The sequence below is a fragment of the Lineus longissimus genome, chromosome 9 (genome assembly GCF_910592395.1).
Source record: "Lineus longissimus chromosome 9, tnLinLong1.2, whole genome shotgun sequence".
Taxonomy (NCBI): domain Eukaryota; kingdom Metazoa; phylum Nemertea; class Pilidiophora; order Heteronemertea; family Lineidae; genus Lineus; species Lineus longissimus.
Window position 1 is genome coordinate 7,581,590 of NC_088316.1, and position 20,056 is coordinate 7,601,645.

The following is a 20,056-nucleotide window of genomic DNA, read 5'->3' on the forward strand; positions in this document are numbered from 1 at the left end:
AACCAAGACCCGAGACCAACAAAACCAAGAATCCCCACCTACAAAACCAAGATCTACAAAACCAAGACCCCCCACCTACAAAACCAAGGCTATTGGGCAAATTGCAATGCCAAATGCACTGCACTGTGAGGAATTTCCAGCAAGCATGAATTTCAATATTCTTCTATTTGTATCAAAATCTGTTTCTAAGATCGACAAATAATTCCCGCCAAAAAACTTGTAAAATTTCTCGCCCAGCAGCATGGTTTGTCTTAGCGCCGATAGAGGCCCCTCGGGTTTGAAGTTTATGATGCGGGTGACGTGAGCAAACCTCCCTCACTTTTCGGATGTTGTTGGGGCCGGGTGACATCATGACTTTCGTTACTTCATAGTGGTTACTCTTTCGTTCTTGCACTGGCAATTTCGAATTATGTCACGTAACCATTAGACTCACACTTGTTAAATTGTGTTTCACTACTACTATCCACCTGTTGTTGTGTGAGTTAGGATTCTGTAACGTTGTCGTTAGGCGCCTGTAGCCTATCCATGACCATGTACATCGCCGGGGTACATCGATCGAGTACCTGGCGCGGCGTGTGTACAATACATACATAACACTAACACGGGGCGGTGTAAATAGAAAATAGTCCCTTGATCATAGAGTCCCCAAGCAAATGGTAGAATGATTAACCCCCGTGATTTTGACGTGTGCTTCAACAATCATTCTCACCCTCCTTCATGCCGACAGCATGATACCTATTTTAATCGATGCAGTAGGTCGAGTCGTCTGCTTCCTATCGATAATTTTTCCGTAATCATTGTAATGTTTTGACGATTTTGGGGGTTTTATGAATTTTTGTAGCCTTGATATCACAGGTACATGTAAGGAGGGGGTAGTAAGATTAGATGATGTTTTGGCTAAAACAAAGGTGTGTTACTTCTAAAATAATCACAATTTTAGCTCGGATGAGGAAAGTGACTTGAAGCCAACATTCCAATGCTGTTTTATTATGTAGGTGTACTCAGCAGTCTGGGCTGGCGAAGGGTGTAGTAGGAGGTTGGGGGGTCAATTCTATGCCTATGGATGTATTGTAGGCCTAGGGGGTCAGGATCCTGGCTTTAACCCCCTTGTACAAGCAAAATTAGGCCTACAAGGCTAGCTGCATGCATTACCATTTCCATTCATAAAGCCCTGGTGTGGCAATTATAGCCCTCAATCTGGGTAATAAAAATAATGTCTGGGTAATAAGAATAATGTCTGAGGACGTGAGGTGTCGAGGGGGGGTTTAGCCTGATCATCACTAATTGACTAAAATTAGCCACCAGCTGTCACTATGCATGTACTGCAAATTTTCTCTCAGGTTTTTTCTACCAGTACCATGCATATTCACCAATCTGTGACAAAAAACAGAGGTTGAAATTTATCTCAATTCTGAGTGAAATCATAGGAAATCGTGATTTTTATCATATACCCTAAATGCACTGATCCGGCAGAGATGATCTGAAAAACATCAAAATTTGCCACTAAAATTACATGCAAATTATTAGTACCACCATGTACATGTGACCCCCTATTGGGCAGTACCCATTCACTTGTTCCCTGGGTACTCCCTGGGTACGAATGTTACCTGTTTAACTGTTGTTGTTTTTTTAATTCATGTCAAAAATTGGTGAAATTGAGAATTTTATTTACTTTGCTTTGAAAGCCATTTTAGGGTGACTTTATACTGTCTCACGTTACTTGGCGTTGGAGTGCCCATATGCCAGAGTTTGGTCTCATGTTCACAAGGGTTTCCGCCTTTGGCGCCTATATTTCTGTATTTTTGCTTAGCCCCTGTACAACTACAAGTGCTAAATGACTGGGTACATATTTAAAAGATTAGAGATCTGAAGAAACCCAAACAAGAAAATATGTCGCCCAGTTTGAGTTTTGTGAACTTATCCAACCCACAGGCACAGTCGAGGTTCTTGAAATCTGTTTTCAGCTCAGCAGCTGACTGCAAGATACATTAGATGTCCACTGCCAAAACTGTACCCCTTCACAGCTTCCCAATGGCCTAGAAAATAGAATACAAACCAAATATACATACCTCACTACCTGACACTAAAGAATATTGCTATTTTATGCTGAAAACCTTTTTTTGTTGGTTTTATATGAAGTCCTTTTTTACTCTTGCAGGCCAATACAGTAGACTCCGTGCCTCGGTAAATGGGCTAGCAACTGGATCGCAAGCACTTTTAAATGGACTATTGGACCATGCTGAAGCTGCCAGGCCACACAGTTATTCAACTGTGGTCCCAAGGTATGAGATCCCCTCCATGGCCATGGAAATAGGACAGTGATTCACTCGTGAGGTTGTTGAACAACCACGGAAGAAACGAAAGACCAGCAATAAAAAGAAAACTCACGACCGTGCTGGACGGCCGACTGCAACCGTCACCTTTCTTGTTACCTGCTATGATGGCCCAGGAGCAGTGATGACGAATAATGTAGATTTGCCATTGCTGATTGAAAATGGTCTTGGTAAGTCCCATTACTACATTTTAAACTCGGTGTCCATCGTCTGACGTCCTTTTGCTGGGCAAGTTTTGTAGCTGTTAACCTGAGCCAGTGAAGTAAATCTACATAATCATGCCTTTGAATGTCATGTATCTTATGACCTTGTGACACTGCATGACGTTATAGTCACTGTTTGAAACTGGCTGTGGGTGGCACCTCTCTGCTGGTGGTGAATATTGTAAAGATTATCGATCGTATGAAGTATGATCCTCACAGAATTTTTTATTTGGGATCTGTTAATTGACTTTTATTCTCCATGTGCACTAGGTGTCGAAACTTTGAAATTAAATGAAGAGGTTTATGATATTGGTCAGAGAAGAAAATGTAATTTTGGTTGGCCTCACTTTCAATGACGCCATAAAGTTTTACCTACACGAAATGGGTAAATATTCTTCAGCCTCAAAAAGTCTTCAGCTGTGCCCTTGGGCCTTTTGTTAATTGAAAGCCTTCTGTCATGTCTGTCATTGTCTGTTTGACCATATATTGTATTTTGTGGAATGGGAAAACTTTGACATTTCATGCGAAATGCTAACCCAAGGGAAGAACGGCATTTACCTGCCCTTGCTAATTTGGAACTGACGACGATTAGTAAATGTGGTTTCAATTTGACTATTCCCTACTTGTCCTACCATTAACCATGATGTTACCCGCCATGGCATAATGAGTTGCATACATGTCGCTCTGATCTTGACAAGTTGAGATGGACTGGTTGTTTTTTTCACTATTGTCTGCCTCTTCTGAAATTTGAGTAGGCCTACTGGTATGTTATTTTCTTCTTTCATCATAATATGTCTCGTCCTCATTTTGCTGTCACATATACAATGTAATTCGAAACTGTGGACAAAATAATGGTTGGTTTAAATTTTCTCTCTTTAAAACCTATCTTACATGTACCTAAGGTGCAGTGATCCGGTCATGCCGGTGGCGGTTGACTAGACATTGAAAAATTAAGAAATCGATAAACTGATACTGTCTGTCGGTGTGTGCTGTGTCCCAGCTTAAACATATCATTGTGTTTACACCATTTGAAAATGCCGGTTCTGGCCCGGCTTATTTGCATTTACATCTTTGAAATTTTTATGTGGATTAGTTTAACCCAGCAAAGATCGTAGGGTCTGACCCCAGCAGGAATGTGAAATTTAAAGTTAAAACCTGAAAAAAATGTTGTGCTTTCTAGGATATTCTATTTATTATGGTGTGAACAAAAAAGTTTGATTTTGGAACTAGGTTATGCCGGGTCAAATTTGTATGATGCAAAATACTGCTATCGTCTTCTTTGTCCCCTTCTTCATTTGGTGAGAGATTTTTTGTCAAAAGTGAAAATAAATGCCTTTTAGTTTTAATCAATATTTTTGTGGTATTTCTAAGATGAAATCGTTTTATCTTTGTAGGTGCACCTCAATCAGAAATAACTAATTTGGGGCGTAGAGGGACTAAATTCCCCCTCAATCTGACTGCAGAGGAGTTCCATGCAGCTTTGATAGCTCTGTTCCCTGCCGTCAACCTCATTAACTACCAGATCTGTCGGGCTGGTGTGTCGAAGCGATTGAGCACAATGACAGGGAAAACTCCAAGTGAATTGAAAGGGGAGTTAGCAAGTCGCTCTACCAGGTGTATCTACCTTGTCCCAGATAGGAAGATCACCTCCACTCCGGTAAGTGTTTGGATTTGGATTTTTCCTTGCTTTAGGTTTGTTTTCTGAGTCTTTGGATGAGGGCTTCATGTCGATCTGTTGGAGTTGGGCGAAGGTTTGCCATCTTCACCGCAGAGTCCAGAGGATCGGTGTCAGACAGTGCTACACTAGTCCCTGTGCATTATCTTCCATGCCATCATAGCATGCAGTTAACAATGGGCTCGTGGGTTACGCAGGAGACTAGTGCTGACCTGGCTGAAATAGTTCATAATTTGTGCACTAATTGGGTTTAGAAAAAGACTGGCACATCGCAAGGCTCTTTCCCTATTTTTGCGCGCACAAGCCACATCTGTGCCTACCTATGGGAGGTTATATCGACGGACATCAACAACCAGAGCTCTTGTAGAAAGCCATGGTACTGACACACTATGAATTGCTGCTGTCTTTGCCATTGCAACCACTTCTGGACCCAGATCGATGCGGTGCTTCCCTTTTGGCTTTCAGCGCCCCCTCCCCAGTCGGCCATTTGCGTGCTCCAGTTTTATTGGGTCAGGGTCATTCTGATCAAAACTAGGGTGTAAATTCCCCTAGAAAATGATAAAAAGAGTACTTTTTCAGAAAGATTTCTTGTAACTCAGCCACTCACGGCACAGTTGTCAGTACAGTACATCTGATTGGTTGGCAATGTGCCAAAGTAGTGTTGTTGCAGTCGTTATTCAGCCACTGCTCAAGGCTCTCGTGTTGGCAGTGCTTAGCATGGTATAGTGCGTTTTGTGGGAAACGACATTTTGCCCCCTGCCCCCCCCCTCTTCTCTCGGACAACGTGACTGGCTTCTATATGCTATGCGCTCACATTACATTTTATGTTTTGTTTTTTTTTAATTTTCCAGGATGCGTTATTATACAATCGTAAAAGAAGTGCCACACCTGTGAATGGAGTTGTTGTTACAGTAAGTGCATTTTTTATTGTGTCATCAGTACACTTGTAGATTGTATAGTGGAGTTTCCCTCAACCTCTGTTGTCGTGCCTGTGGACTACAATCAAACAGAGCTTATTACCCATCTGGAGTATAAAAGGTTGCGTTAAACAGGTAACCTTGTCATTTGCTCTTTGGCAGGACAGTGATAGGTTAGCACTGTGTATCATGCTATGCATTATGGAACTATGCACTAGAAGCTACCTGGATGAGTCATTGCTCGAGCCCAGGGCTCGAGAGTTGGGGGTTAAACCGCAAAGTCGATTCTTTGTAGTTGACGCAGCACATTTTTTTGTGCTGTTCCTGGAGCTTGATAACTAAGCCCCAACTCAACAAAGTTGAGATGGGGCTATTATGTTCTTCTCTGGTTTTGGTGTCGGTGTCTGCACTCCATTCTGCTCTATAAGTAAAATTTAAAAACTGCTCATCCAGCAGACTTGCAATTTTTGTTGCCTCAAATGTTCCCTTTTGATTTTGGCCCGATGGCTGCCAGACACAGACTTTGTTTTTTGCATTCCACTGCGTTATTAGAGAACCGAGTGAGTGACTCTTCACAATTCACTATTCACTTATTCACTATTAACTCACTATTTGCAGCCTCCGCCAGAACCCCAAGCCCAGGTACACCCAGAGCCTCAAGTTGGAGTTCAAGATGATCTTTTGCAGGTATGTATCAACTTGTTGTCCTCTGCGGCATCAGCTGTCTGTCTGTGGGTCTGTCCACTGTCACTGAGACAACGTAAACGCTCTAACAGGAGACTGGTTCAAGATTTTCATTTCATATGTGAAGTGTTGACGGACAATGTTTCATCATCATCATCATAGTTGTACCGCTTTTTTAACTGAATGCATGGTGTATGTAAAGCTTATCAGTAGGAGCAGGTCGCTATTGAAAATCGCCTTGATCCGATTCACCGTTTCACTCCAAGGGGGCGTTAGCTGACAACAGAAAATTAGCAATAACTCCTATTTTATATAACTTGACCGAATTTGATGAAATTCACGTGGTAGGTGTATCTGCTAAGGATGTATCATATAATTGACAGGTGTTCAGTTTGACCTCATTTTCAAGGTAACAAGAGGTCAAAGTTCAAAAGTCCCTTGACCAAGGACGTAAACGCTCTACTTTCAGACTGCTTCAAGATTTTCTTTTCATATGTTGTAAGTGTATTGCATATCAGTGGGAGCAGATCGCTATTGAAAAGTGTCCTGATCGGCTGCATGGTTTAAGCCCTAGGGCCTGGGGGTGTTACCTTGAATTGCAATAACTCCCATACAACTTGACGGAATTTGATGACATTCACATGACATGGTATGTCTATCTGTTAAGGATGTGTCATATCATACGTCACACAGATTTTCAGTTTGACCTCATTTTCAAAGTTCAAAAGTTCAAAAGCCCCTTCACCAACAACGTAAACGCTCTCTCTTTAGACTGCGTCAAGATTCCCTTTTCATATGTGGTAATGGTAATGCATTTTGGTAGGAGCCGTTCGACACTAAAAATTGACCCCATCCAATTCAAAAAGTGCAATCATTCTTATGAAACTTGAGTGAATTCCATGAAATTCAAGTGGTAGGTGAATATCATGTGTCGCTCAAGAGCCTTGTTTCACCGCATTTTCAAGACCACAGATGTTGCAACGTAAACCACTCTTCCACTTTTCACCCACCGTTCTCAGCCTTTTGCCGAGGGGTATCACGTACGACTTAGCACGGTATTTTTTGTTTTTTTGTTGCTGCATGTACATTTGAGTTGACAACAGCACATATTTTTTGCAGTTCCTGGTGCTTGATAATTATCAATAATGTTGTTTGGATGTCTAACTGACTGTAAAAATCTACAATAGAGAGACTCACCTCATCTCTGTCTCAAAATATTATCTTATTAATCCAAAATCATCATCCCTTGTCAGAATTGTTTTCAACTGTAACGAAGCATAGTTCATTTGCAGCCTCCGCCAGAACCCCAGGCCCAGGTAGACCCAGAGCCTCAAGTTCGAGTTCAAGATGATCTTTTGCAGGTATGTATCAACTTGTTTGTTTATTTGCTACATTTTACAATTAGTTGTTATCAAGGCATAAAATTAAAAGCAGCCTGCAGTTTATGAACATGATAAACAAGCAAGACTGGTGCTGGTGCAGAAACTGAAAACTTCTCTTTTCAGAACCCCCCAACCATTTGTCCTACATGCCATCGGACAGACGTGACAGCATCAGGCTGTCAATTCTGCATGTTACAGCAAGCTCTTGAACAGTCTCTTGAGATGGACCGTGCCAGGGTAAGAACATTTCATCATCTACTTCAAGTATTATATAACGATGGAAAATAAATATTTGTCTCAGTCCCCAGGCCAAACCTTGGCACTAACGGCCGAACTTATGTAACCTGTGCGCTGCGCCATAGTTTTTTCACTTTAACCTATCATGGCTGATATAGAGGGCGCTACTCAAAAAAAATCATGCATAGACCCTCATGGCACCGAGAAGCAACTGGGAACCTACTGGTTGCACTCTGTTGTTAGCAAAAGTATCCTCAGGATTTCCTTATGAGGGGTCACAATAAGGGTATAAGTTGTACCTACAATACATGTTAGTATCATTTTTTACATTTAGTTATACCACTCTGGTTATACTTACGCAGTATGCAGGCAGACATATTTTCCGGGTCATGATATCCTTTCCAAAGTTTGTTTAGACTTCATATTTTGTAGCACTTTAGAATCGAAATGTAACCTGAAAATGTTCAGACATTCTACGGCCACAATTTATGATCATCAAAATTGTGGTGTGCTTGTTTGTGTAACCAGCTTATGAAAAACAGACGGTTGTGGGTGATATTTCCTTTGATTTTGGATCTCTGGTTTCCGTTTTTTACCCCTCAGCCCATAAAGGCTAGAGGGGTATTGTCGAGGCGTTCACCATCTGTCTGTCTGTCTGTCTGTCTGTCCGTTGATCTCGTTTCCGGAGCATATGTCCGTAACCATAAATGCTAGGCATTTCATCCCTGGGTGGTTTGAAGGTCTTTTGGTACCATTGTGCCTTTTGGCAGTTTTGACGGTTTTCGACCAACACTTGGCCCCAGGGGGCGCTTCATGCGAAAAACTACTTTTGGCTATATCTCATGAATTATGCTAGCTAGAATCATGATATTTTTACTGAGGACGGGTTTTTGATTTGACTTACTTTTCAAGGTCACAGGGGTCAAATAGCGTAAGAGCATATCTCCATCTAGGCTATTGAAGCTAAGCTATCAATCTCTGGGTGGTTTGAAGGTACTATAGATGGTGCCACTGTGCCATTTGGCAGCTTTGACTATTTTTGAACTACATTGTATTCTTGGCCCAAGGGGCACTTCATGTAAAAAACTACTTTTAAGTTATATCTCCTGAATTATGCTAGCTAAGAGTCATGAAATCTTCACCATTCTTACATCTCATCCATCGATCACATCACTCCAGGCTTTTGATTTGACCTTCTATTCAAGGTGCTATCTACACGTACCCCAGAGCCACATCGCGTAAAAAATTACTTTCACCATTATCTCACCTTTTTCGGCTGAGGGGTTATGCACGCTTTGCGATGCTATTTTTATTTCTTCAAATTGCTATTTCTTTCATTGAAGGAGCAAAGGGCTATACGGGAAGCTGAGCAGTTAAGGGAGGCCAGAGAGTTATCTGATCGGGCAGAACAAGTGAGTGTTTTGTTTATCTTAGCTGGGGGACTTAGGATTGCTTCTAAAAACGAGCACAACTCCTCAAGTCAGTGTTTTTCTATGTTTAGTGTACAGATGTAGGTAATTGTAGCTGGATTATATGTCAACCTCAATCTTGTACAATAAATGTACGCCTTGGCCCCTAAAAAAGCATGAAAATAGGGGAGTATTCTCCCTATTTAAACTAGCCTGGTGGATCTGACTGTTGCCTCTTGTCTATATGAACATATTCAATTTTTATTTTTTTTCTCATACAGATACGTAACGAGAGAAGAAGTCGCTCTAGTGTATTTGTTGGGCCGTCAAATCAAGAGGGCTTCACCCTAAGGATAAGAACAGACAGGAACAGTCTCACTGGGCAGTTTCGGGAATCTGACAGTTTGTCTGTGAGTACTTGTATTTTTTGTCTTCAGAGTTCACCTGTCACAATAATTTGGCTTACATTGTCCTTTTTGCAAAATATTTGAAAACTCTATCAATCAAGTGACTCCTAAAAGGTTCTTTACTCCTTCTTTGCAGGATCTGATGGACTTGATTGGGTCTGAGGATGAGGCCACTAGCCAATTCTATGTTTCCTCCCTGGACAAAAGGATTTTGTGCTGTGTAGAAAATGCTTCAAAGACACTAGGTTATTTTGGGATTGTTCAGAATGAAGTCCTGAATGTCAACTGGATTACCGATGAGGTATAATATCATAGTTTTTTACTCAGCGACCTGCTATAAGTAATCTGTCATTGGTGGGGTGGATTTGAGTTTTTCTGTCACTACCAGGCGTCGGCTTAGATTTCGTATTAAGAACTGTGAGTATGACCATTGCAGGGGGGGGGGGGGTGAGGGAAGTTCCCATGGTTTGGAATACTGCCAATTTTCAGTATAAGTCGGGGGTCGTAACAAAACATCAGCACTCCCTTCAATGGAACCTTTACATAGGAGTTGGCAATTAACCAACGCTCATTTCATTCTAGATATATTTTAATCCAGCTTTTGCTCATATTTTTCAGACACCTACCCAAGCTCCTTCATCTGAAGTCGTAAGTGATTTTTTATTCTTTTGTCTTTACACCTTTAGCATCCTGAAGGCGAGGTTGGACATGGAAAGCATCAAAGCCACTCCAGGTTTTCAAAACATTGGCACTCCCCTGAATGGAACCCTGACAAATTGGCCAGTTAACCAACGCTCATTTCATTCTAGATATATTTTAATCCAGCTTTTGCTCATATTTTTCAGACACCTACCCAAGCTCCTTCGTCTGAAGTCGTAAGTGATTTTTTATTCTTTTGTCTTTACAATTTCAGCATATGGTATGGCATGTATGGGTATTGTTTGTGCACTGAGAGACAGTTTTTTTCGCTTAGGTGATAAATGATAACCTGTGATCTGAGATACAGTCCACAACCTATCGTTATAATCGTACACTGAGAGACAATTTTTTTCTCCCTTAGGTGATAAATGGTACCTCTGATCAAAGTTACAGTCCACAAAATGAACCTATCCGCCCTGAAGACAGGATCTACATCCCTAGTGTGGTGAGCCCTGATTTTTTTTTTACTGACTCCTATGTTTAACCCTTAAAGCGCCGAATTAACAAAATCATATTACCCCTGAGCGCCGAATTAACCGAGCATTTTTGAAAATGATTAATAACAACGTTATTTTTGTTACAAACACCATGGAATGTACTGATGATTTTATACAAATGGTAATTCCCGTCGATTTTTGTGACATTTCCCGCCAAAATTTACTAATTAGGGGTTAATTAGTGCAAATACCCATAATCAACAAAAATATGGCCAGAACATACCTCCATCAGCTTTTTATACCTCTCTTGGTATTTTAATATGAAGTCTGGGTCTAAATACATCGTTTCCATCCGATTCCTGGTCGAAGCATCCGTCTAATTAGTCGTAGCAGCGCTAATTACTCCTGATGACGTCATTCCCGCGAAAATGGGGCTTCAAGTTTTTGATAAAATACTCAAAAGCTTGTATAGAAACTTGAAATTTTTTCGATGCCCTTTTTTTGCTAAGCATCACTGTCGAAGTACCAAAGAGCGTACATGCACACCCACTGCCATCTCTTAGCAGACAGGTGGAACTAAATGTCTGCTGTCGACGATCGTCGCCTCTGGCGCTTTCCCCTTATGTCGACGATCGTCGCCTCTGGCGCTTTAAGGGTTAAGAATGTGATAAGAGACAGATAAAACCCTTGCAGCAGTGCAAATTTAGTGCCTCAGAATATTGCTTTTTGTCTTCATTAGAAAGAAATGGAGATCATGGACACCGAACATTAACATAGAGGAGAATGGTGGCATTGGAAGACATCACTTGTGATCGGAATGTAATTAGTTTGAAGCCCAACCAGTGCCTCTTTGCACTTGCAATCTCAGTTGGCCTTGAATGGTTATGCGCAGCGCACTGCTTGGTTTTAGAGAAAGGTACGTGGATAAGACTCCGAGAAGAGTATAAAGCGTGTAGAGTGCTATAAGAAGTACCATTTTATTCCTCTTACAGATTCTCCGACCACCACGAAGGACGTCAGCTTTAAATGCAGCCAATTTTATTTCAGCTGTTGCACATGACACGGTATGTTGACCCTAACCTGAATTAAAATAATAGCCGTGCCAGATTTCAAGGTGATACTGATTCTGACTTAAGGGGAAGCTATCGAGAAACGCTTATAAAAGTGAAGTGTGGAGTTTTGAACAGCCCGGTCAAAACCTAAGGCGGGAATAAGCGTCTTTTGTTAGATATCAATAGTTTCAAGGTCCCCTAGGTAGTTGCTGATGTGAGCTGTTCGTTTCGCTAACATTGCATAACGGGTAATCTCCAATTTAGTTAGTTTTACTCCGTTCAGCCAGGCGAAATAACGGCTTGGGTCACGATAGGATCTCTTTGGACTTTAACGCACCCCACTTCCAGTATTAGTATCAGAGATTAGTATTTGGTAACTTACTACATGTATGTTTTCATATTTCAGTTACCTGAATTACGTCCCACATCTTCATTGGCGAATGGACCTTCTGTTACCAGAGGTGCACTTGATGAGCCTGCTGAATTGTAAGTGCACATTCTTTCATTTTCAAATTGGGGGATAAAAAACAAAAAACAGAGTAGTTGCACCAAGACTGATCTGATAGAAAGTGTGTGGTACCGCAGAGACCAATGAATACTACAATCTGGATGTACAGTACCGGAAAGGCTGGTGGTACATCTTTAGATTATCCACAAGTCTTATCCACAAGCTTCCCCAGTACTGCAAGAGCAAACAGTCCCTGATAACCCCATTTGTGCATTGTCCCTTCCGTGATCAAGTTGATTGCTAATATTTCTTTTTTCATCTCTTGAGAGGTAACATAGTTATGCCCAAATGAAACTACACACGCCGCCAGTATTGGAGGATTCAAATGTTTTAAGTACTGTAGTCCAAATGTCCCTTTCCGTGACTTCTGAATACCATGGAATCACTCTGCTGCCTATTCTCTGGCCACTCATTGCACAGTTTTTTTCCTTAAGGGCAAAAGCTGTTCTCCTCAAAACTAGTACTCATCCCTTATTAATTATGGTTTTGCGTATTATCAAATGCCCATAATTAAACACATTTCAGGACCACATTGGCTACTGGTAGTGGTACCACACGTGCAAGAGGTCGTGGACGAGGCCGAGGCCGAAGCCGGGGACGGGGTGCAGGACGCCAAGATGGCCCAACCCAGCTGTAAGTCTTGCTCTTCTTAACTCGATCACCGCTCAGAAGATGCGCTTTTGCACAGAAAAATTCAAATACCGTAAGCATGGTTAGCCCGAACCATGTTTCATTACTATTATGACTATTTCTGTTTGATCCATACCCAAGTGCAAACAGGTTTTAAAATAGCCTGCATTCATGTGTTATTGCTGCATATTCTTTGGTCACTCATTAGGCAATTATTTTCCTTAAAGGTGTTCTCCATGAGACTAGTACACATCCCTTACTTCAGTTTTGAGTATTATCAAATGCCCATAACACATTTCAGGACCACATTGAATACTGGTAGTGGTACCACACGTGCAAGAGGTCGGGGACGAAGACGGGGTGCAGGACACCAAGATCGCCCTACCCAGCTGTGAGTCTTGCTCTTCTTAACTCGATCACCGCTCAGAAGATGAGGTTTTATGCATGTAATAACGTAGTGTCTGTAGATGTGTGTTAGCTTGAACAAGAAAAGCTTGGATGAACTCTACCTTTGACCAAAGGCATAATCTCTATCAATTTTAGAAACCCAATTGGCTCTTTTACCGTAGTATCACTTAAAGAAAATGCCCATCTCGCTTTAGGAGATGAATACATACTTGTACTTAGTAGGGAATAGCACCTACACTAGTGCCAATACTTTTAAAAACTAGTGTCAAGGTCAAGGTTGGACCACAAACTGTTTGCATCATATTGGTGTTTTGAGCAATATTTGATAACCCTAATAAAAAAACATTTCAGGGCTACTCAAGACAATGCATCAGATAATATGGGAGCGGCTCATGATAGTGAAGAACGAAGACATATCCCTGATCATCAGTAAGTGTCCCTCTTTCTCAATTGAAAAATAAGGGTAAATGGCTCGCACAAACGATACCATAAAGTTCTACAGTTCTCTCACGGAATTAACTCCTCCACGTGGAGAACCAAGAAGAAAAATTGTTTTATCAATTGCATCACACAATGGATTTTATTGCAGGGCCAAAGACATTGTATCAACAATCATGTGAAAGAAAGAAGCCAAGAACTCTATAATTCAGTCAGAGTCGTGAACCACTATATCGTACACCTCTGGTACTTTGGCCATCTACAAGTATCTGCACCTTTTTGTTCAAAACTTTTCAGACACACAGCTGATAATTTGCCACACCGTCGTGACATGAGGTTGAGACCAAACATCAGCAGACCAGATAAGAGGTTAGTTGAACTAATGATTGGGGCATATACAACGCTTTGGATTGCTCTTGTTTGCTAATTGCCTATTGCCTAAGACTTGATTTGTTTCGGACATAAACCTGTAACAATCTAAATAATTTGTCTCTCTCTTATTTTTTTCGTATATTTTTCTTGTCTAAACACAAATAAGTCCACATCATACTTGCAATCATACTTGACTTCATTTGAGCCCTCTCTGAGGATGGATTTGATTGAAAGAGAATGTGGAATGTTCCACAGCACATGCATTATTGACCAACATCTTCCTTGATATTGTGGTATTGGTAAACAAGGAAAACAGGGTAGTAATGCGTGTGTGTATTTGGTTGATCTTTCTTGGTACATTTGCAAAGTTCACATTCTATTTCCAGCTTGTTGAAGCTTTCCCTCACTGAGTTCCAGATGGCCACCCGTGAAGGAAACTTTGACCTTAAACAGAGGTTGGAGGTTGATAGAAACAATGTATTGGGTGGCACTATGGCCATTGCTAATGAGATCAATTATACGTAGGATGTGGATGTGAAATTCCTTAACGAAGAGGCAGAGGACATGGGAGGACCGAAAAGAGAATTCTTCAGTACTGCTTTTCTATACTGGGTCATTGTCATCTTCAGAATGGAGAAGACATGCGCTGAAGTCTTTAGAGCATGTTACAATGTGTGACTGCCTTCTTGTCAAAGGCAAACTATCCAAGAGGATTTCCCAGAAATTATCTTACCCAAAACAAAAGTAAATATAGAGTTGTAAGACGTTACATGGAGATGCATCTCACCCGCAGTTAATTTTGGCAAATATGTTTTCTGGAAGTTATTAAAAAGTTGTTCAGAGAGTCGTTGCATTATTCTAAATTTGCGCCATTTACGACAAAAGAAATATTTCAATGCAGGACGTCTGCTGTCATGGAGCCTTCTCCACTGTGGGCCAGGATTAGGGTTCCTGGATTCCAGGCTGTGGAACCTCATGTCGGACCCACACTATCAAGTTGAAAGTGATCAACCAACCGCATTCAACCTACCAGATGTGGATGCTTGCATCAATTTGATGGAGGTAGGCTGTGTATGAATAACTAGGCCACGTCCTCCTGCCATTCAATATACGTAATATCATGTCAGCATGCTGGGTTTTTATTTGCTCCTTCCACTGAAAAAAGTTGAGTAAAACTGCAGTTGTAAGACATCTCCTCTGATCACCAATCATTTGAAATACTAGTTGTTCCGGTACAATGATGGTTGAAAACAAAATTTGTTACATCGAGCATTAGAGTAGGCCATTCAAGGGACAATTATCTCAAATGTCTAAAAAAAATGATGTCATTCGTTGGTGCTGTGATGGAACCAATTCTCTGAGGATGTACCAATGTCTCATTTGCGCATTAAACCAACAAGGCATGGGAAAAGTTTACAAGGTCTTTAACATTGTGTTGTGTTCAAAACTATTTCGACTAAATATTTTTAGATTTTGTACTACAGCATTTTTTCATTTACAGTTAGAGGCATGTGAAAATGATGAGGATTTCGCCTCAAAATGTCGAGACCTCACAACTTGGGGAGAGTCCTGCGGATATCCTGAAATATCTGAACTGATACAGCTGAGCCAGAGAAAAGAACTTGTTAGCAGTATCGTAACTTACTTCCTTATGGACAGGTAAGATACTTCCTCCTTTTTTGGCTCCTCTGTCATTAGACAGTTAGGCTGATTTTTGCCAAATGGTGACATTCATGAAACTGACCAAAGTACGTATCTTGTATAATCAACACATGGTGCAATGATTTTTTAGTGACTTTTGAAAGAGTGTGCTGAAGGTACAGTAAAAAAGCAGCCAACATTTGATGACTGTGGATCAGTGCCAACTGTTGGTAGAAGAAATGAAAACAAAAAAATTGCTCACATCAGAATTAGGGTGCAAAAGACGAGGCTTGGTTGGAAAAATGGTCAAGTTCCTAATGTTTCAAAATTTAATTCATGTAGGGCCAATGTCAAGATAGTGAAGTTATGTTTCAGGGCCACTTAACAGAAATCACATGTTTATCAGCGCTTGTGTTTGGTTTAGGTGGGAGCAGACCTCTGTTTTTTTATAGTGTGTTTGATCACTCTATTTGATTTTGTGTGACAGCCCAATGGTGATTACATGTAAGTTATCACAATCACTATCTTATTTCCTCAGGGCACATGCTGCTATCACCCAATTTCATGAAGGTATGAATAGTCTGGGGGGTCTATTCAACATCATGAAAAGAAATCCCCAAGTATTCGAGCCTGAAATGTGTGGTGCGGGGAAGAAGATGACAGCTGAGGAGCTGACCGCCATGTTTCGGGTCAACTACCGCGACGATGATGATGAGGATGATGATGAGCATGCTGTCATGAAATGCATGACTAAATTCCTCCAAGATTGTGAAAGTAAGTTTTTTGGGGAGCCTGTTGCTATGCACATTTACGTAGTAACTACTAGGTTCAGATGGCTGAAACTAGGCATGGTATATATATTATCAAGGTCAGAATGCATGGATGAAATAGCCTAAATATCTGGTTTCTAGTTGTGGTGATATATATGTCATATTCAAGTAATCAAAATAATCCCTGTATTTCAAAACATAGTAGTGATTTGGTATGTTTGCCAAGTGGAACAAATTCTTTTACTGTTGAATAACATCCACTATTCCATGATTTGAAATGCGATATTTGTATAATACTCATTCTGTTCCTGTAGTTTACGCTGTTTTTCAATCGCTTCCACAGGTGGAAAATTGAACGTCACTGTGAACGACGTATTGATGTTCATCACTGGAGCCAACCGAATTCCTCCACAAGGCTTGGGCATCATAAATATCGAATTCTTCAATCAGATTCCTGGGGAAGAACGCCTCATCACACCTTCAACATATGCTCTGCTCCTTCGCCTGGACAGAGGACTCCAGGTGCAGGAGTATTTCGATACAAAGGTCGAGTTTGCTGTAAGAGAAGGCCTTGCAGCAGGATTCGGTAAAATTTAATGTGTGTACATAACAGAATGTAAGGTAAAGTGGGGGAAAAGCAACTCCTGGCTATGTTTCTGATTAATATATCCATCATAATTGAAGATATCTGCCCATCAAAGCATGAGTATGAATGCAGTAACTCCTAAGCTACTTCACATAAATTATTTGTAATTATGTAACATATTATGTAAGAGCAGTAGCCATGAGAAGTCAACAACTTTCACACATGGCGAAAAAAAGTTGGAATAGAACTTTTTACGGTTCAGAATTTTCCACATTTATAATTCAAATCCATATGTATAACTTGATTCAAGTGAACCGGTATCTAGTCAAGAGAAGGTTACATGAGGCATTTGATGCCACTGTTGACAGAAATAAGAGATAATTTTCTGAAGAAGTTACGGTTGGGGTAAAAGCAACCCCTGGGTCGATGTAAAGGCTGTCCCCATGAATTGCTTGCTCAAACTAGTTTTAAAGTGCAGAAATGTTAGATTCTTTACCTCTTGGCATGAAATCTATTAATTTCAGATAATTGATATTAGTTTTTTTGATAGAAATACAATGTTAACCCTTTTACCACTAAGTATGAATACATTGCCCTCTACATTTTTGAAAGTACCATAAGTTTTTCAACCCACATAGAAGGTAATAGGTTTAAGTTCTGGTATGAGGTCATCTAATATTCTCCTTCATAAGCTCAAATAAGAAAATTGGCATTAAAAGCAAATTATCATGAAAATATCACTTTCTCAAAATATCGCTTCAAAATGTCATGATAGGAATTTTTTACATTTAGCTTTTTTCTCGCAAAAACAAAATGTTATATAAATTGCTGATTAATTCTATGGGTTTTTGGCCCAAAAAAATTAAATCCATAGTTTCAGTTTGTTGAAATAAGTGATTATTAAAAATCTAAAGCTTGATATAGTTTTGTTTGATGATAGGCTTACTGCAGTTACAGACCAATTTTGTCATAAAGCTAGACAGGATAGTACGAAATAGTTTTATCACCAATTTGTACCATAAACCTGTGGAAAAAAATGTGTTCTTATGCTTTACACAGTCAGTAAATATAAAAATTTTCAGGGGTTGCTTTTACCCCAAAGCCAAGGGGTAAAAGCAACCCCTGATCAGCGGTTTTGCATTGTCCCTCACAGGCATTGTTTCAGACGCAGTGGCTTGAAGTGCAGGTATTATCTTCAGAAGACCTGCCACTACAATATCCAGGCAAATTTTACTGCATCTGCCAAGACATCTCTCGTGTAATTGAAGATATCGTGAAAAAGGGGGTTGCTTTTCCCCCACTTTACCTTACAGATATCATGAATATGCCGTGCATAGTTATCAATCTTTATTTGACAATACTTAACCCTTTCCCTTCTGACCGCGCAATATTGCGCGTTTCTGGGGATTCCCCGTTTTCGTGACGTTAGTTTCGGTTTAGTGGTGGTATTTCAGTCGCTCAACTAGTCACGAAGTTTGTACTTGTTCTCCGCTGATTTTCAGTGTTTTTTTCTCGATTTTTGGTTAAAAATGAGCAAATAAAGGGGGTTTGACCCGAGGGAAGTTGCCAGACGACAGGGACATCAGCAATAATCCCAATTTTGATTGGGAATTACGGCGATTTAGGTGATGTTTTAGAGTGTTTTTGATCGCGCATTGGATAGCACACCAGCTATAGTGTAAATGCACGTAGTTTTAGTGTTGGTGGTGACACCACAACCCCTCAGCTCAGGGGTCCAAGGCTGGGGGGGGGGGGCAGAGGGGAAATTAACGCTAATTAACAATTACTAATTAACCAATTAGTTGTAATTACTAACCAAACATATCATTCTGGAAACTACATGTTCTTACAGAAAATGTATACTTTTCTGTAGTTTAGCCAGCAGGAACTCATGGAAATGAAAAATATAATGTTTTTTGTAAAAAAAATGTGAAAATTGAAAAAGGTTTCAGAAGGGGAAGGGTTAAGAACTATATCATGTTGAACTTGTAATTATAATTTACAGGGTATTTTGTATCAACTGAATCATACTGTTGGGAAATAATTGTCCATGCAACTTTTATCTTTATCTTTTGTGTAAATATCAAAATTGAGCGCTTAGGTTTCACGGAACAACAACTGGAAAAGATCTTTTGAATATTTCATTTCAACACGCCTGTAAATATGATATCTTAATTGAGTACATGTATCTACTGTATATCTGCAAAACAAGCGAACAGATACTTTGTCCTCTCCTCCAGTGGTGTAGTAATTGGTATTTGAGTCTTGATCTCGAAGTATACATAGTTATACATTATTGTGGGATTTTAAGCAGACTGGTTTTGATAGATTTTTCAAGAGATATTGCTCAAAAAGAAATGTTCTGAGTTCACAGACATTATGAATATGCTTTTATCTTTATCTTTTGTGTAAATATCAAAATTGAGCGCTTAGGTAGCTTTCAGGAGTTAGAAGTGTGTTCATGCGCCTTGCAACCCCTAACCGTAGTTCCTAAAAAATAGTGGATTCCCTGTTGCTCACGTTATCTATCACTGAACGAACACCTGCACGAGTTGGGACATGCCGTGAAGACTTCCTGAAACCTCTAGCACCGTTCAATAGATTGGTGTATTTCATAAATGCATTTTCGTCATAATGGCTGCGTAGGCGTTCACTGCATTGGGAGTGCATCGGCCAGGTGATCAGCTGTTTCACAGTCAAGTTTTTGGTGCATTTTCCGTGTTTTGGACAAAAATCAAAATAGTTCGAAAGTAAGCTGACTAAACTAGATATTTTTTGCATTTTTCTCGAGCCTGAGCTATTGCCTTTTATGCGAAAAACCGGATTTTTGGATTTACCTGTAAGAAAACGTTTAAAATTCGCACTTTTTAGTGATTTGAGGGTCTGGCTTGAGATTTTTAGTTTCGGATGGCATCAAGTAGTGGGAACAAATCCTGTGCTAATTATTGACATGTATCCCTTACATAAATGAGGTTAGTTCCTATAGAAAGAAGAGATCACGGCCTTTCCGATGGTATACAACAGCGGCTGGTCATTCTTCGAAATGTGCCTTTAAAACCCTAAATGAAAGGGGTGCCATTTGCTATTGAAAGAACATCCTGGCGTCACGCACTACCGGCATAACTGTTGAGTCTTACCTTACGTTTCACATAACAACAGCTGGAAAAGATTTTTTGAATATTTCATTTTAACACGCCTGTAAATATGATATCTTAATTGAGTATCTACTCAAGTTAATAAATAATGTTTACAAAACCAACCATCGCTT

General features: G+C 40.2%; 2 protein-coding genes across 4 annotated transcripts; both read left to right on the plus strand.

The window, feature by feature from the left end:
* Window positions 1-320: 320 nt before the first annotated feature.
* On the plus strand, window positions 321-20,043 carry LOC135493880 (uncharacterized). Of its 3 annotated transcripts, none has more exons than XM_064781522.1 (24): window positions 321-477; window positions 2,159-2,503; window positions 3,931-4,193; window positions 5,063-5,122; window positions 5,747-5,815; window positions 7,105-7,173; window positions 7,318-7,431; window positions 8,775-8,843; window positions 9,122-9,250; window positions 9,384-9,548; window positions 9,866-9,895; window positions 10,093-10,122; window positions 10,308-10,391; window positions 11,376-11,447; window positions 11,842-11,921; window positions 12,469-12,576; window positions 12,875-12,964; window positions 13,333-13,410; window positions 13,717-13,788; window positions 14,178-14,535; window positions 14,693-14,853; window positions 15,293-15,450; window positions 15,971-16,206; window positions 16,546-20,043. In XM_064781522.1, the coding sequence occupies exons 2-20, from the start codon at window positions 2,458-2,460 to the stop codon at window positions 14,314-14,316; spliced, it is 1,767 nt and encodes a 588-aa protein (XP_064637592.1). In that variant the 5' UTR covers window positions 321-477; window positions 2,159-2,457; the 3' UTR covers window positions 14,317-14,535; window positions 14,693-14,853; window positions 15,293-15,450; window positions 15,971-16,206; window positions 16,546-20,043. The 3 variants fall into 3 exon arrangements, with proteins under 3 accessions (XP_064637592.1, XP_064637593.1, XP_064637591.1); XM_064781523.1 differs by having other exon boundaries at window positions 14,178-14,383; XM_064781521.1 differs by having other exon boundaries at window positions 14,178-14,853.
* On the plus strand, window positions 14,767-16,799 carry LOC135493628 (G2/M phase-specific E3 ubiquitin-protein ligase-like). Its single transcript, XM_064781104.1, has 4 exons — window positions 14,767-14,853; window positions 15,293-15,450; window positions 15,971-16,206; window positions 16,546-16,799. Exons 1-4 carry the CDS (start codon window positions 14,767-14,769, stop codon window positions 16,797-16,799), a joined length of 735 nt encoding a protein of 244 aa, XP_064637174.1.
* Window positions 20,044-20,056: the final 13 nt, after the last annotated feature.

What these genes read in the sequence shown, in the direction of transcription:
- LOC135493880 (XM_064781521.1), top strand. Translation starts at nt 2,458, where the DNA reads ATGACGAATAATGTAGATTTGCCATTGCTGATTGAAAATGGTCTTG. An exon ending in AAGCTCCTTCGTCTGAAGTC is followed by an intron (nt 10,123 to 10,307) that starts GTAAGTGATTTT and finishes TTTCTCCCTTAG; the next exon opens with GTGATAAATGGTACCTCTGA. An exon ending in AGACATATCCCTGATCATCA is followed by an intron (nt 13,411 to 13,716) that starts GTAAGTGTCCCT and finishes AAAACTTTTCAG; the next exon opens with ACACACAGCTGATAATTTGC.
- LOC135493628 (XM_064781104.1), top strand. Translation starts at nt 14,767, where the DNA reads ATGTCGGACCCACACTATCAAGTTGAAAGTGATCAACCAACCGCATTC. An exon ending in ACTTACTTCCTTATGGACAG is followed by an intron (nt 15,451 to 15,970) that starts GTAAGATACTTC and finishes TTATTTCCTCAG; the next exon opens with GGCACATGCTGCTATCACCC. An exon ending in ATTCCTCCAAGATTGTGAAA is followed by an intron (nt 16,207 to 16,545) that starts GTAAGTTTTTTG and finishes TCGCTTCCACAG; the next exon opens with GTGGAAAATTGAACGTCACT.